Source organism: Urocitellus parryii, chromosome 1 (genome assembly GCF_045843805.1).
Source record: "Urocitellus parryii isolate mUroPar1 chromosome 1, mUroPar1.hap1, whole genome shotgun sequence".
In the NCBI taxonomy this organism is placed as follows: Eukaryota; Metazoa; Chordata; class Mammalia; order Rodentia; family Sciuridae; genus Urocitellus; species Urocitellus parryii.
In genome coordinates this window covers 80,111,883-80,128,954 of record NC_135531.1, presented here as the reverse complement: position 1 = coordinate 80,128,954, position 17,072 = coordinate 80,111,883, and the positions used below count along the sequence as shown (strand labels likewise).

The window sequence follows — 17,072 nt, the reverse complement described above, 5'->3', positions numbered from 1 at the left end:
GAAAGGAAAGATTCACATGTATTTAAAATAAAGTTTGTCTTTTAATTATAGGAAATGGATATAGATGAAATCTTGAAGAGGGCTGAAACTCATGAAAATGAACCAGGACCTTTAACTGTAGGAGACGAATTGCTTTCCCAGTTCAAGGTAGATTTCTCTTTATATAATTGAGAGGGATTGAGTTACCTAGTATTTTGGTAATTTTTCTTTTATATAATAAGTAAGATAATTTTTCTGTTAAAATTTGTTTTATAAAAATATTTTGTTATTCAGAAAAACCAGTAGCAGCTGATGTGATTAAGAGACCAAATTGCTTATGAACAGATAAACTTAGTTGGTTGGGGGAAGCTGTTACTTTCTAATTATCATCTAGAATAATTAATGCTCAGCAAATAGCATGCCCTCAAGTATTTGAGTAAATGAATGAGGACTTTTAACTGATTTTTAAAATATATATATATATTAGTAGATGATACAATACCTTTATTTTGTTTATTTAGTTTTTTTAATATGGTGCTGGGGATCGAACCCAGTGCCTCACGTGTGCTGGGCAAGTTCTCTACCACTGAGTCACAACCCCAGCCCCTTTTAACTGATTTTTATTAGAGCAATTTTTTATATTATATCAATTTAAGCATTATCATTAATGCTTATGAAGACTAATAAGGAAACACAATCACTAATAAGAAAACTTAAATCGATCAGACAAAATAAGCAGTAAGTTAACCATTTATTAATACTTATAAATATACACGATTTGGTGAGGGTACAGAGCTATAAAAAGATCTAAAACAACATATATCAGCTGATGTTATGGAGTAAGTTGAATGCCCTTGTTTAGTGTGCAGAAACAAGTTCCCCTCCATTTTATCATTTACTATGAACTGAAGTTGTCAGGATTCAATTCAACTCCTAGCATTTTTTCATTCAAAAAATATTTACAAAGCACCTATAATATGTGTCACACATGAGGGACACAGAAATGAGCAAAGAGTTGGTAATTTAGTCACTCTACTTGTCTTAGGAAGAATAGACTATAATGTGAGCAAGAACTGAAGCAGGGAGATAAATTAGATAACTATTTCAATAATCCTGATGAGAAGTGAAGGTTAATGGAACTGGCACTCAGTCTGAGCATAATCTAATTAACTGTTTCCTAAGACAGAGCTATGATTTACTTTTAATTTGACCAGTAATTTGGAAAAACTTACTGATAAGTAGAATAAATATAGATTATTTTTATGACACGAAAAAATAAACATTGTTATTTTCAGCCCCATTTCATATGTGGAATAAGCATAGTTTCTTGTCTTTATCCAGTTATAAATAAGTCTATACATTTTAATATTAGTATTGGTAACCAGCTTTAATGAGTGCTTGCTATATTACCAGACTCTCGGTGCTTTGAATGTTATTTTCTCCTCACAAAAGTTACTTTGCTGTTTCTGTGTATTCCTTTAGAAACGAAAACACTAGTACTTAGGGAACCCAAGTCATTTATCTGAATTCTAACAGAGCTCCATGTCTGTATCCTTAGCTCTTTACATTCTGTTTTTTTTTGGATCCTAAAGATAAGACTGTTGTGCAACAGCACTTGGTAGTTCATGAACTGGTCTGGGAATTTTGTAGAATATATATTATTTAACGTGTTAATAGTATAAACTACCATTTTTCATTATTACTTGTTAACTGACTCTAGTTTGTTATCTGCCTCTAGTTCTGTTACACTAATAATTTTGTTGAGCAGCAGGGCAAAGAGAAGCTTTCCTGGAGGGAATATTGTTAGAGTCATTTGGTTTGATTCTCTATGCCCTAATGAAGAAGTAAATGTAGATAGGTTAGTAGTCATATCTGGTTTAGCTTATAGTCTTAGTCATATTCATTTTCCCAAGATATTTTTGTTTTGTATTAGTTTTAATTATTTATTTATTTTTTGGTGGGAGGGTTGAACCGGGGATTGAACTCAGGCACCCAATCACTGAGCCACATATCCCCAGCCCTATTTTGTGTTTTGTTTAGAAGAGACAGGGTCTCACTAAGGCGCATAGTGCCTAGCTTTTTGCTGAGGCTGGCTTTGAACTAGCAATCCTCCAGCTTCAGCCTCTGGAGCCACTGGGATTACAGACATGCGCCACTGTACCTGGCTAGTTTTTGTTTTTGAGTGCAGCCTTGCTATGTTTTGTTGCCCAGGCTAGCCTCAAACTCCTGGGCAAATGATCTTCCTGCTTCATCCTCCTGGGTGGCTGAAATTATAGGCACAGGATGCTGTGTCCTACTGATATAATATGTTTTTTTCCCCAGGTTTTAACATGTTACCGTTTCTCTCTTTAAGAAATTTATAATTTACGAATACATTTTTCTATACTACATACTCTGTTAAAATTTCTGAAATTTATCAGGTTGCCAATTTTTCAAATATGGATGAAGATGACATTGAATTGGAACCTGAAAGAAATTCAAAAAACTGGGAAGAAATCATTCCAGAAGATCAAAGAAGACGGTTAGAAGAAGAAGAAAGGCAAAAGGAACTTGAAGAAATTTATATGCTCCCAAGAATGAGAAACTGTGCAAAACAGGTGACTTTGTAGTTTAAACTTTCCTGTTAGGAGTATAGTAATCACCTTGGACTGGTCTTTTTGTTTGTTTTGTTTTTATATGTATTTTTTTTCTTATAGTATCTTTGATTTAATAATGTTTACCTTATAAAATGAGTTGAAAAGTGTTCCCTTCTTTTTTGGAGACTATTAGAGAGCTTGGAAATATTTCTTTATTGGTGGAAGTATTGTTTGGGAAACTATCTAGGCCTATAATTTTCTATCGTGTTTGTAGAATATTTAATGATGTTCTTTTTTCACTTACCTAATGTTAATATTTTCTTTCTTAATCATTCTAGGTAGAATTTAACCTATTTTATTAATCTTTTCAAAGAATCAACTTATTATTTCATTGATTTTTTTTCTATTTTCACTTTCATGTGTTTCTATTCTGTATCATTTCTTCCTTGCTTTTGGTTTCACTTGCTCCTTTTTTTAAAGGTTTTACGGTGTGAGCATAAATACTGAATTGTCTTTCTTTTCTAATATTAGCATTTAATTTTAAGGATTTTTTTTTATGAATTTCACATTTTAATGTTTTTCATTTCAGAATAATTTATAATTCTCCATGCAATGACTTTTTTGATCCATAGTTTTCTTAGAAGTGTGTTTTTTAAATTTCCAAATATTTGGAAGATTTTTCAAGTATCTTTTTTAATGACTTCTAGGTTAACTTGTTAACTCTATACTGGTCAAACAGTTTCCTTTGTACAAATTGGATTTAAAGGAATTTTTTTTTCTTATGACCCAAAGAAACAAAATACTTAATTTTAATATAATGGTAACCTTAGTGTTATAAGCTCTCTTATATCCGTTGGCAATAGGAAAAACTCTTAATTCGAGGCTTCTTTTTGCATTAATCTTTATTTTTTAGAACATTAAATTATAAGATTATTTGCATTGATTACTCAGATTTTTTGGTGCCTAAAAATTTTGAACCAGAGGTATGATTCCTGCTTTACATTGGTCCTTGCCCAGTTACCTCTTTTCTAATGAAAAAGTTTTTTTGTTTTCTTTCCTACAACCATAATAGGGGGTTCTCTCATGCCCTTAGGCCAGTAGATGAGAAGGGTTTGGCAGAGCTTCCCACCTGTCCCCCAGAAGTTGACTGTATTACCTTTCTTTTGGCTTGCTCCTGGGATGTTCCCTCCAATTTCCCAGCATGCCAGTCCTTCTCATAAGTGCCTGGTGGAGGAGAAAGTACCTGAGAGTGGGTACAAGTTTTTACCCTGTCTTTGCTTTCTAGATGTCCTATGCTATTATGTTTGCCTACTTTTAGCCTTTAGCAGGTGTTGTGACTTGCAGTTGCCCTGCCGGTAATATATTCAGGGATTCACATGTACTAGGCAAGCTCTCTACCACTGAGCTATACCCTAACCCTGCCTTTAGGAAATTATACTTACTTTCTTTTACCTGTTTGTATGATACTCAGAGTCTGTCACCTTAGCTCTTCATAAGTGAGCCAGTATTCAATTAATTTTCATCTCTTCTTTTAAACTCCTATTTTTCTTTATACTTTACAGAAGTAGATTTCCCTGTTATTTCATCTCTGATGCATTTAAGAAAAATTATGATTTTATAGGTTAGATTTATTTATTTGTTTGTTTATTTATCTTGCTTTTCCAGTAACTTTTTTTTTTAAATTTTTATTGTTGGTTGTTCAAAACATTACATAGTTCTTGATATATCATATTTCACACTTTGATTCAAGTGGGTTATGAACTCCCATTTTTACCCCGTATACAGATTGCAGAATCACATCGGTTACACATCCATTGATTTACATATTGCCATACTCGTGTCTGTTGTATTCTGCTGCCTTTCCTATCCTCTACTATCCCCCCTCCCCTCCCCTCCCCTCCCCTCTTCTCTCTCTAGCCCCTCTACTGTAATTCATTTCTCCCCCTTGTATTTTTTTCCCTTTCCACTCACTTCCTCTTGTATGTAATTTTCTGTAACCATCAGGGTCTCCTTCCATTTCCATGCAATTTCCCTTCTCTCTCCCTTTCTCTCCCACCTCTCATCCCTGTTTAATGTTAATCATCTTCTCATGCTCTTCGTCCCTACTTTGTTCTTAGTTACTCTCCTTATATCAAAGAAGACATTTGGCATTTGTTTTTTAGGGATTGGCTAGCTTCACTTAGCATAATCTGCTCTAATGCCATCCATTTCCCTGCAAATTCTATGATTTTGTCATTTTTTAATGCAGAGTAATACTCCATTGTGTATAAATGCCACATTTTTTTTTTTTTATCCATTCATCTATTGAAGGGCATCTAGTTTGGTTCCACAGTCTTGCTATTGTGAATTGTGCTGCCATGAACATTGGTGTAGCAGTGTCCCTGTAGTATGCTCTTTTTAGGTCTTTGGGGAATAGACCGAGAAGGGGAATAGCTGGGTCAAATGGTGGTTCCATTCCCAGCTTTCCAAGAAATCTCCATACTGCTTTCCAAATTGGCCGCACCAATTTGCAGTCCCACCAGCAATGTACAAGTGTACCCTTTTCCCTACATCCTCGCCAGCACTTGTTGTTGTTTGACTTCCTAATGGCTGCCAATCTTACTGGAGTGAGATGGTATCTTAGGGTGGTTTTGATTTGCATTTCTCTGACTGCTAGAGATGGTGAGCATTTTTTCATGTACTTGTTGATTGATTGTATGTCCTCCTCTGAGAAATGTCTGTTCAGGTCCTTGGCCCATTTGTTGATTGGGTTATTTGTTATCTTATTGTCTAATTTTTTGAGTTCTTTGTATACTCTGGATATTAGGGCTCTATCTGAAGTGTGAGGAGTAAAGATTTGTTCCCAGGATGTAGGCTCCCTATTTATGAAAAAACTTTTTAGTTTGAGTAAGTCCCATTTGTTGATTCTAGTTATTAACTCTTGTGCTATGGGTGTCCTATTGAGGAATTTGGAGCCCGACCCCACAGTATGTAGATCATAGCCAACTTTTTCTTCTATCAGACGCCGTGTCTCTGGTTTGATATCAAGCTCCTTGATCCATTTTGAGTTGACTTTTGTGCATGGCGAGAGAAAGGGATTCAGTTTCATTTTGTTGCATATGGATTTCCAGTTTTCCCAGCACCATTTGTTGAAGATGCTATCCTTCCTCCATTGCATGCTTTTAGCCCCTTTATCAAATATAAGATAGTTGTAGTTTTGTGGATTGGTTTCTGTGTTATAGGTTAGATTTATTGTTAGGGTTGGATCCATGCCCTGCCAGTTTTCTCTAGAACAGGCAGTAGTGGAACCAAATAATTTGGCCTGAAAGGGACTACATTTGTTGTTTCTTATTTATTTCTGTGAATTCTAAAATTATTTCCTTTTATAGTGCATGGGAAGCATAGCATTACATTAAGTCTTATGAAAGGGTTAGAGGAGGTTAAAATAATAATAGGGTTCAGAATATGTATAGAGGCTTTGGAAAAACTCTTAATACAGTGTATTTTTTGCTGCATGTGTTAAAACTGTGGATATTAGGAATAGGCATTTAGTGGATTACGTGGCATTTTTTCTGTGAAATAGATATTTGACATATAGCCTAGTTAGAACAGCAATGGGCGAATATTTAGAAGGAAAGTAGTAAAGAGGGATAAGGAATCATTCTTCCCCACTCTGAGATACATGACTAATAGTATTATTACAGTATATAACATTGTAATTTTTTAAATGGATTTCATTTCTTAGGTTAAATAGTAGTCACATTGTTATAGAATTTTTTTGCTCTTTGACAGTATATCATGAGTGTTAATTATTCTACAATACAATGATAATATTGCTAAAATTGCCCTCTGCCCTCAATTAAATACCCACAGAGATAGATACATAAGTGTCTGTTTTTCTGTACCATTATCAGTATCGACTATTATTACTTATTTGGTATTTGTCAACAGTGATAGATTTTAAAAAGGAGTTGATATTTGATTACTTGCTTATTAATAACTTTTCATATTTTTACAAAAGACTGGTGATTATTATTGATTTATAAGCATGCTTAAATTATTAAGGCTATTAATAACCCTTTGTCATTAACATGTTATTTTTTGTTCTGTTTGCTTAATTACTTTTGCTTGTGGAATATTCTAAGTTTTTATAGAGTTTTTCTTTGCCCATTAGATAAAAGCTTAACTTTACCCTAAGTTGGGTGAATTTTTTTTTTCAAATTCCAGATTAGTTTCAATGGAAGTGAAGGGAGGCGCAGTAGAAGTAGGAGATACTCTGGATCTGATAGTGATTCAATCTCAGAAAGGAAAAGGCCAAAGAAACGTGGAAGACCACGCACTATCCCTCGGGAGAATATTAAAGGATTTAATGATGCAGAAATTAGGCGGTAAGATGATAATAGACCATTTTGTTTTAATTTGGTTTCATAGAAAGTAAAACTAAAATATGAAAATTAATAATTTTCAAAAATTAAGATGATAGTTTTAGAGAAGGCAAATATATGATGTTTGAGTAGGAATTGAGCATTCCTTCCTGGCTTTTGGGTTCATTATAACTGTAAAAGCAAGTTCAACTTCTAATCTTTGCATGTTATTTATTGCTAGGCTAGACTACTAAAATTTTTTGGTTTTATTAATGTATTTCAGAATAATGGTTTTGTTTATTAAAAATTCACACTGCTTTGTTGATTCCCAGGATTATTAATTTTTTGTGGGAATAATTTAGTTCTGTATTTTTCTAGTGTCTTAACATTGAAGTGATTGCTTTTTGAAAGTAACCATGTTTAAAACATTTCTGGGATTGGGGATGTAGCTCAGTGGTAGATTATGTATTTAGCATGCCCAAAGCATCTATCTGATCACCAGCACCACAGAACAAACAACAGTAACAAACCATCTCTGATATGACCAAGTAGGAAATGGGTTAAGATTAGCCATGCAGGATAAATTGTAGTTTTTGCTCAAAATATACTATATTTCTTTAAGGGGAATGGGGTAACAACTTATTTTGTTAATATAATAGTTTTGCATGTGAAATTTGTAAAAAGATTGTTCATTACTCTAGAGTTTGTTGTTTTGTTTCTTTCAAGCCATTGTAACTTTTGTCTTTTAAATCATAGACCTGACTGATAAGGTTCTTCCTCATTCTTCCTAGCAGACAACTAAATACATTGTTAGCTTTCCTTAAGAGCACTTTTATGACATCTGATTTGCTGGTTCTGTTTTTACTTGGAGAAGCATTTCATCTTCTACTTTTCCTGGATATTTTTCCTCATCTATCAACCACCTACATAGCTTTTTTTCTGAAGTAAAATTTTTATTTTCCATTGTTTAGTGTAATACCACACATCTTGTCTTATTTTTACCAGCACTTGGAATGTGAGGAGGTGTAGTATGATTGATAATTATTCTGGAGACACTTCCTGTGATAACTTTGAACCCTTTTCCAGTCTTGTGAAAATAATAAAGTAATTCTAAACTAAAATTTAGCTTCTATTGTTTTATTTACATTGGTATCTTAAGTTCATCCTGGGTGTAAAAGTACTTGTTTTACTTTGGTATATAACTTCATGTTTTGACGTTTGTGTATTTATAACATGCCTTTTTCATTTTTTTGTTAGTAAATGTGCTCTGAATTTATTTTTGCACAAATGAGTATCTTATTTCTGCATATGTTGTAAATATATGTGTATTTTTAAATGGATAATGAAGATCACATTTCAACCAAGTGTTTATTTTCTGCTAGGTTTATCAAGAGCTATAAGAAATTTGGTGGCCCTTTAGAAAGGTAAATGCATTTGTCATCCTCATAGAATTCTAAAATTTTATATAACTGTCAGCTTGCTTTAGTTGTATTAATATTTAGTTTGCTACCTTGTTTAATTTGCTTTTAAGAGGCACTTAACAATCTAGGAATCAAATTTTAGATTTTTTTAAAAAGATATTTTTATTGTGGTCTATAAATTTTTCTTATCTATAAATGAAATTGTCTAAAACAAATTTAAATTTTATTTTTATAACTAATGTATTTTTCGTTTGATTTTTCATTATACAACTTATGAACCACAAATTTATTCATAGAGGTGCTGAGTTGCTGATTTAACTTACCACTGTTTTTTCTAATTAGAAAAATTCTTAGTTTTTTAAATTACATCCTCTTAGTACATATACAACTAAAATTTTTTAAGCTATGGGTTAATACCAATAATTGTTGGTCATATAAATATTCTTTGTCTTTTGTTGTAGCCAACCCTTTCTGAATGTAGAGCAGCAAAGACTCAAATTAATTGACTTTTTCCACTTAAAAACTTTAAAAATAGAGATTATTATATTTTCTTTTGAGGCAACTAAAAATGCAATGAAATACATGCATAATTATTTTAGATGGTGGAAAAAATGTCTAAGAGTTAATTTTTCTTTATGTTATCTGTTGCATAGTTTACTCTCACTTATAATTGTCATAAAAATTTTGTATTATTTAAAATTTGATCAATTTGTAAAAAAAGATTTTATAGAATTGGCATATGATTTTCAAATCTGTATACCTATTATACAGTTTTCCAATTAATTTTTCAATTGCTCTGTAATGAGTTTTCAGAATTTATTGTCTTGGAATATGTAAACAATTTGTATTTCTACTAAATTATTCTAGGTTTTTTCATGTTTTAAACTAGAATTTATAAGACATTTATTAGAGTGACATTTTGATCTTAAAATAGAAAGCTTGGTTTATCACAAACAGTTCTACATCATTTAACACATATGCCTGAAATTTGTCTTATTTTGATACAGATTAGATGCAATTGCTCGAGATGCTGAATTAGTTGATAAGTCAGAAACAGACCTCAGACGATTAGGAGAATTGGTGCATAATGGCTGCATCAAAGCTTTAAAGGATAGTTCTTCAGGAACAGAACGAACAGGTAACATTAAAATGAGTGATTTAAAAGAGAAAAATGAAAGTTTCAAGATATACTTTTTGAGTTAGGTGTTATGTCTTAACTTACCTGTTTAATTAGTTTTAGAAGATGCTTTACAAGACAAAGGAAGGATGACCTGAGTTAGAGGAAATGGAGAACAGAATTCCAGTTTTGAAGGCAACAGAATCTATCCTTTAGAGTCCCTGATGTATTCTGACTGGGACACAATGTCAGAAATTACTGTTAAACTTTCTTTTTAATATGGATAAGTAGGAGAAGAAAATGTAAATATATACATGTGATATTGGTTTGGTGCACAGTTATTTTATTATGCTTATTTTGCAGTTCATATGCCTGAAGAAAAAATATTCACATGAGGTTTAATAATAGATACACTAAAGAAAAAAAATCATACTAGAATTCTTATTTAGAGGCTGACAGAACAAATAGATGATCTATTTTGTATGATTAATAATTTACTTAATTACATGAAATACAATTTGAATCTACATCTGCCAGATTGTAATGATTGGTTTATTATATATAGTGAAAGTTTTGTCAGTAATCCCTTTCTTAATGGTATAAATAATATTAGCACATATTGTTCTGTATTTTGTAGAATTATGCTTTATATGTTTTTCTATACTCTTGTCTAAAAAATTAAGGTGGGAGACTTGGAAAAGTGAAGGGGCCAACATTCCGAATATCAGGAGTACAAGTGAATGCCAAGCTGGTCATCTCCCATGAAGAAGAATTAATACCTTTGCACAAATCTATCCCTTCAGATCCAGAAGAAAGAAAGCAGTGAGTTACTTTATAAAATTTTTGTTATTAAGTAGCTTTGATATGAAGGTATATTTAAGTTTTTGTGGCATTGTTGGCTACTTTTAGACCAGAATTTTTAATGACCCAAATATGTTTTTTAGAATTAATTTTTTAATGTCAGTTATAAACATGGAAGTAATTATTAACTTTAATAATAGGTATACAATCCCATGCCACACGAAGGCAGCTCATTTTGATATAGACTGGGGCAAAGAAGATGATTCCAATTTGTTAATTGGTATTTATGAATATGGATATGGAAGTTGGGAAATGATTAAAATGGATCCTGACCTCAGTCTAACACATAAGGTACTGTATATCTCGTGACTTTGTTGGCTTTAATTTATTCTAATCTTTTAAATTATTATGGAAATAAACTAGGAATAAGTAATGAAGGCTCTGGTTAGTTGTGTGCTCGTGGCTTCTTTAGAACTTTGTTTTTCATGAAAGGATTAAGTTTAAATAAGTGATTTCTGAGTCTTTTGCCATACTTCTAGAATTATATTTTTGTTATTAAGACAGGTATAGACAGGTATATTTTCCTTTAGATTATTGGGTTAAAAAATCTTCTGTTACATCATTAACTTATTTGAAGACAAAAAACAATCCTTAAGCTGTCAAGGTTTTTAAAAATATGTATTTTTAAGTTTTTTGGTGATTTGATTCTACTGTGTTAGGTAAAAGAATATCTTTGCATAAAATGGAAAACACTGGAAGTATTCTTTTTTTTTTTTTTTTGGTACCTCTTTAGATAAGTACTAACTTTTAGATATCAATGCTTTATCATTTGTTCCTATTAAGGAAAACTTAAATGTCAAGATTTCCACTGTGAAAATTTCCTCAGGAGGTCACCTTCTAAATAGGTGGTACTCTGAATTCCAGGAATTGTTATATATATATATATATATATATATATATATATATATATATATATATATATATATGGTGTTATTGAGAGGAAGGGATTCTAAGGATAATGTAACATTTAATAACAGCAAATGTTAAATGCACTTTTTTGTATATTTGAAAGAAATTTGTAATCAAACTTTTCTGTTTTCATTTTGAAAGGTAATAACAAGGGACTTTTTTGAGGTATATTTATTTAGGATTCATTTCTTAGAAAATTAAATTTTGCCTGTGGTGTAGATATTTTTTAAAATGTATATTGAATGAGTCATTCCTATAAATACTAAAATTTGTAACTTTAGTGAGTTATTATATTTCTTAAAATGGTTAAATATTTTTTACCAGTAAACTTTTTTCCACATTTTTTATTGTTGCATGTAGTTGTATACATTGATGGTATTTATTGTTACATGTTCATACCTGCACACAGTATAATTTGGCCTGTCACCAATAAGCTTTTTATGTTATTTAACCTGAAATTTAATTGCTTTTTCAGATTCTTCCAGATGATCCTGATAAAAAACCACAAGCAAAACAGTTGCAGACACGTGCGGACTACCTCATCAAATTACTTAGTAGAGACCTTGCGAAAAAAGAAGCTCTGAGACTTTCTGGTGCAGTAAGTTAAAATTGAGATGCTTAAGAGTGGTTTACTTTTCTTTTGTATAAGGTAAACCTAGTTTACTGACCATCCTAGACATGCATAGTTAATACAGCTTATAGTTTTTCTTTAAAGTTTTATTTGAATATGGTAATGTTTTTCTTTACATTATTTCACCATATATATTAAAATTGATGAGTGCATTTATTTCTAGTATTTGGTAGGGATTAAAGAAAATTTGTGAGAGTATTGAGTACTCTTTGAGAGGTTGAGCCAGGGAGCTGTTTTATTGGAAGGTATTAGACTTTAAGTAATAGTATCAGAGGTCACTGACCTTATTTATGTGGAAGCTCCAAAAAAAGACACTAAGAAGGGGATGATTAAAGCAGCCATTAAAAGTTTACTTATGACTACAATAACTACCTGGGTACTACTAAAACTGATTTTTAATTGTATCTCTGGTACCATTGAATTTAATCAGGGGTGATAATAACCTAATTGTGAAAATCCACTTATATTACTCATTCCTGTTTTGTTTGTTGTTGTTGTTGTTTTGTTTGAGTACTGGGGATTGAACTCAGGGGCTCTAGACCTCTAAGCCACATCCCACTCAAATTACTTGTTTTTTAATTTAGAGACAGGTTCTCACTCAGTTGCTTAGGGCCCCACTAAATTGCTGAGGCTGGCTATGGACTAAAGATCCTCCTGTCTCAGCCTCGCAAGCCTCCCGAGCTGCTGGGATTACAGGCGTGTACCACCACGCCCATCTTACTCATTTCTCGGCTAGTATTTATTAAAGTATGGGTGGGGTATATATTCTAACCTTTATATTTAGTATTTTTGAAGTTTTTAAATAATGAAATCTCTGGGCCAGGATGTAATAACATGTACCTAGGTCCTGGGTTCAATTCCCAATGCTGCAAATGATAAAAATGAAAAATTTTAAAAAATTTGTGGGTTTGGTTAAAATGAAAAATAATGTTTTCAGGGAGGTTTAAAGCGAAGAAAAATAAGAGCTAAGAAGAATAAAGCAATAAAATCTATGAAACTGAAAGAGGAAATAAAGAGCGATTCCTCTCCCCTGCCTTCAGAGAAGTCTGATGAAGAAGATGATAAGGTAAAAATGCATTTTTAGAACAGTAACATTTTCTGTGGAGATGGGAACGTGGCATGTTTTCAAGTGCGTTACATTTTAAAATTAAGCTAAGGTCTGAAATCTTACTTTTTAAAAAATATTTTTCCCCTTGTGGTGCATAATGTAGTCTCTTACAGAACAGAATTCTACCTATGCAGTGGATACATTAGATGCATAAAGCAAAGGTCCTTCCTTTTCAAACATTTGCCAATTAAATGAACTTCTGTCTCCTTTAAGGTTTTTATTAATTTGAACGGGACTGGCTTACTTTAGTTTATAGGAAGATAAACATTGCATGTATCTTTAAGGGGATTCTGGGTTATCTCCTTCAGAATCCACATACATGCAATACATAGTCATGCCAAAAAAAAAAAAATTAGTCTTTATCAAAATTTAGTTAGTAATACATTGGCCATACTTGCACTTTCTAGGATGAGATCACTTCTGTGAAACATCCAAATAAAAAAATTAAAACAGAAAGAGACAGTGAAGAAAAACCTGAGCCAGATGTTTGTATAAAGAAGGAATCAGAAGAGAAGAGGGAAGCAAAAGAAAAGGAGAATAAAAAAGAACTTAAAAGGGAGATAAAAGAAAAAGAGGATAAGAAAGATATAAAGGAAAAAGATTTTAAAGAAAAAAGAGAAAGCAAAGTAAAAGAAGCTATGCAGAAAGAAAAAGACATAAAGGAAGAAAAGGTATGCAATTCATAATGTAAAATTTAGAAAATAAAACAATCAGCATATTTACATTTTAGGATACTAAATTGCATATCAGTATAAGTCTATATAATTGAGTTCTTTAGAAGTATGTGTGGGAATGTATAAAGGAGAAAAACAGGTTTGAATACATTTTAATGCCTTACATATATGGTAACAATATAGGGTAGCTTTTTTTAAAAAAAGAAAATAGATAAAAATATTCAATGAGAATAAGCATGTGTAGGATAAATTGAGACAGTAATTGTTTTCTGAAAGTTTTAATCATTTTGCCTTTGCTGTTGGGTTTTTGTTTTTATTTTCTCTTTTCAGCTGGGTGAATCCAAGTCTGAAAGTAAAGAAAGATCCAAAAAATCTTCAGTGTCTGATGCTCCAGTTCATATCACTGCAAGTGGTGAACCAGTTCCCATATCTGAAGAATCTGAAGAACTTGATCAGAAGACATTCAGCATTGTAAGCAGTAGACTTTCTGATTATTAGCATTAATTCATGTAACATTTTACTAAGTTGCAATTTCACCTATGAAATTGAACTATGAACTTAGAAATGTATTTGACAAATGTGAGTTCAGATTGATATAAATAATAGATTTAAATTTTAGATAGTGTGCTAAAATTAGAATCAGTTTTGGAAAGCCTTTAATAAGGATCGAAGGAGAAGGTTTTAGAGGGAACCGTTTTCCTTTAGCTTTGGAATTTTAAGGTAAAGAATTGTAAATTCTTAAACCAGTAGGTTTAGTATTCTAGTGTTTCTTCTCAATGGTGAAACATTATTTTTATTATGTCAGTTTATTAGAAACCAGTATTTTTAGAATAGATAATAAAAATGGAAATGTTAACAAAGTAAAAGAAGAAAAAATTATATATAAAATATAAACCGCAATTTTTTATTACTAGATTGAGTAGACCTAAAATTGTACTGTTAAATTATTGTGAATGTTTCTGAACGCACTCACTTTCTGTACTTATTTTGTTTCAGACTGACACGGGTTCCCATACTTTATTTATTTATTTATTTATTTATTTTTAAAAGAGAGAGTGAGAGAGGAGAGAGAGATAGAGAGAGAATTTTTAATATTTATTTTTTAGTTCTCGGCGGACACAACATCTTTATTGGTATGTGGTGCTGAGGATCGAACCCGGGCCGCACGCATGCCAGGCGAGCACGCTACCGCTTGAGCCACATCCCCAGCCCCCCCATACTTTATTTTTGAACAGCAGATTTAAACTATACTAGTTCTACTTGCTAGCATGCTTTTATGTTACTCAAAGTAATTGGTACTTGTAAAGTTTTCAAACAGTGCTCTCCTCCAAAAAGCTCCAGAAACATGAAAATTGATAGTGATTTCAGTAGAGGTTATGACTGAATTCAGGTATGAGAGTAGAATGATAGAAACTAAAAAGTCTAAGTATAGAGCAAAATTAGGAAGAAGTAATAATTATAGAGAAAAGGACTGAGTAAGACAAGATAGGTATCGAATTTTCAGAGCTTGAACCAGGATTACGATATGCACATTATTCTAGACTCTTAAGGATTTATGCTAGTTGAGCAATTAACATACATCACTGGTTAGACTGGGTTATTATCTTTTAGTTTTATCATTGTTGTTAATCAAATACTTTACTTGAAAGATATACATTTTCCCTTCTAACACTAAATTTGTGATTGGCCACTATGTTATTCTTCTTGCCCTCTTTTCACGCTTTTTTTCTCCTTTGGATGCTGACTGGAAAGTACTGATAAATGAATACGTGCTCATTCTCTGTAGATTTTATGACATCCCCTACAATAGCTTTCCATGCTCTTTTAAACATAGTAGTTCCTACCACATTTTCACAGTTTTCTTGTTCTGTTAACAGTTGGTATCATTCCAGTCACTGAGAATTTGGAACACTCAAAGTAAGCTGTTCCTATCTACTATTTATTTATTTGAGCCATATGTGCTATTTTTGGCCTTTCCTTTTTTTTTTTAACAGAATTTTTTTAAAAATTTGATCTTTTTAGTTACACATGGCAATAGAATATATTTTGAAATACATACATGGAGTATAACTTGTCACTTTTGTAGTTGTACATGATATGGTTACACTGGTCCTTTGTTCATATATGAACATAGAGACAAGTTATGTCCAATTCATTCTACTGTCTTGCCCATTTCCATCTCTACCTTCTTCCTCCCACTATGACCTGTCCCATCTGATGAACCTCCCCACCTCCCTTTTCCTACATGTTGTAAGTCAGATCCACATATTAGAAAACATTCAACCTTTGGTTTTTGGGGATTGGCTTATTTCACTCACTTCGCATGATAGACTCCAGTTCCATCCATTTACTGGCAAATGCCATCATTTCATTCTTTTTTATGGCTGAGTAATATTCTATTGTATATATGTACCACATTTTCCTTATCCATTCATCTATTGAAGGGTACTTAAGTTGGTTCTGAGTTTAGCTATTGTAGATTGAGCTTCTGTAACCATTGATGTGGCTGCTTTGCTGTAGTATGTTGATTTTAAGTCCTCTGAGTATAGTACGAGGAGAGGGACAGTTAGGTCAAATGATGGTTCCATTCCAAGTTTTCTGAGAAATCCATACTGCTTTCCAGAGTGGTTGCACCAATTTGCAGTTGAACCAGCAACTTATGAGTGTGTACCTTTTCCTTAACATCCTACAATGACCTTTCATTTTAATCTCTTCTGTAGTCTCATGCACTGGGATTCCTTTTCTCATTTTTAAGGATAACCTTTTTATTTGTGACTTTAATCAAGCCTCCCTATTTTCTATTGACTTTTTTTTTTTTTTTTAATTCTCTCTATTGGGTGGGAGTGAAGAAGATAAAACTCCTCAGTTGAATCAGCTCTCCCTACTCTATATACTTAATTACTGTGTAAGGTAAGATTGTTCCTCTAGCTTCTTTTCTTTACCTACATTTCCTCTTGAGCTTTGTAACTTTCAGGACACTGCTCAAATGAAAAGTTTTCTTCTGTGCACAATGCATGAATTTTCTCTTCATTAATCTTCAAATGATCTTTTGTATATCTTGGAAATGAAGAATAGAATAGTTTTAAATATGAACTCTGGAGCCAGACTTTCTAGGCTTACACTGGATTATACTTCTTTTTAAGGAATTCTGTTTTATTGGGAACTAGCTCTTAATGATAAGAAATTAAACACTCTTTTCTTGTTCTTTATCCTGTTGGATATTTGCCGTATTGGCACTTCTTGATCTTCCTTATATTTCATTGATTTGTTTCAGAAATGATAGTATAACAGTGCTAAATTAAGAAATAGAGGATTTGAGTCAGTTGGCCTGGGTTTGACTGTTGTCACCTTGTTCTATAAAATAGATAGAAAAGGACTATTGTCAGGGTTGGATGCGACATTTGAAGCAAAACATAGACTTTAGTACCTAAAAAGGACTTTGTAAAGTATTAT

At 32.2% G+C, this 17,072-nt stretch overlaps 1 protein-coding gene across 2 annotated transcripts in view; it reads left to right on the top strand.

The window, feature by feature from the left end:
* Chd1 (chromodomain helicase DNA binding protein 1) overlaps positions 1-17,072 on the top strand; it is a 74,065-nt gene that overhangs the window by 44,448 nt on the left and 12,545 nt on the right. The window contains exons 22-32 of one of the 2 annotated variants that reach the window (XM_026385880.2): positions 52-147; positions 2,400-2,576; positions 6,762-6,922; positions 8,281-8,322; positions 9,327-9,457; positions 10,120-10,258; positions 10,438-10,588; positions 11,682-11,804; positions 12,775-12,903; positions 13,353-13,616; positions 13,950-14,090. In XM_026385880.2, coding sequence (XP_026241665.1) covers positions 52-147; positions 2,400-2,576; positions 6,762-6,922; positions 8,281-8,322; positions 9,327-9,457; positions 10,120-10,258; positions 10,438-10,588; positions 11,682-11,804; positions 12,775-12,903; positions 13,353-13,616; positions 13,950-14,090 — 1,554 coding nt within the window. The remainder of the gene's footprint in view (positions 1-51; positions 148-2,399; positions 2,577-6,761; positions 6,923-8,280; positions 8,323-9,326; positions 9,458-10,119; positions 10,259-10,437; positions 10,589-11,681; positions 11,805-12,774; positions 12,904-13,352; positions 13,617-13,949; positions 14,091-17,072) is intronic. The other variant, XM_026385881.2, reaches the window with a different exon arrangement.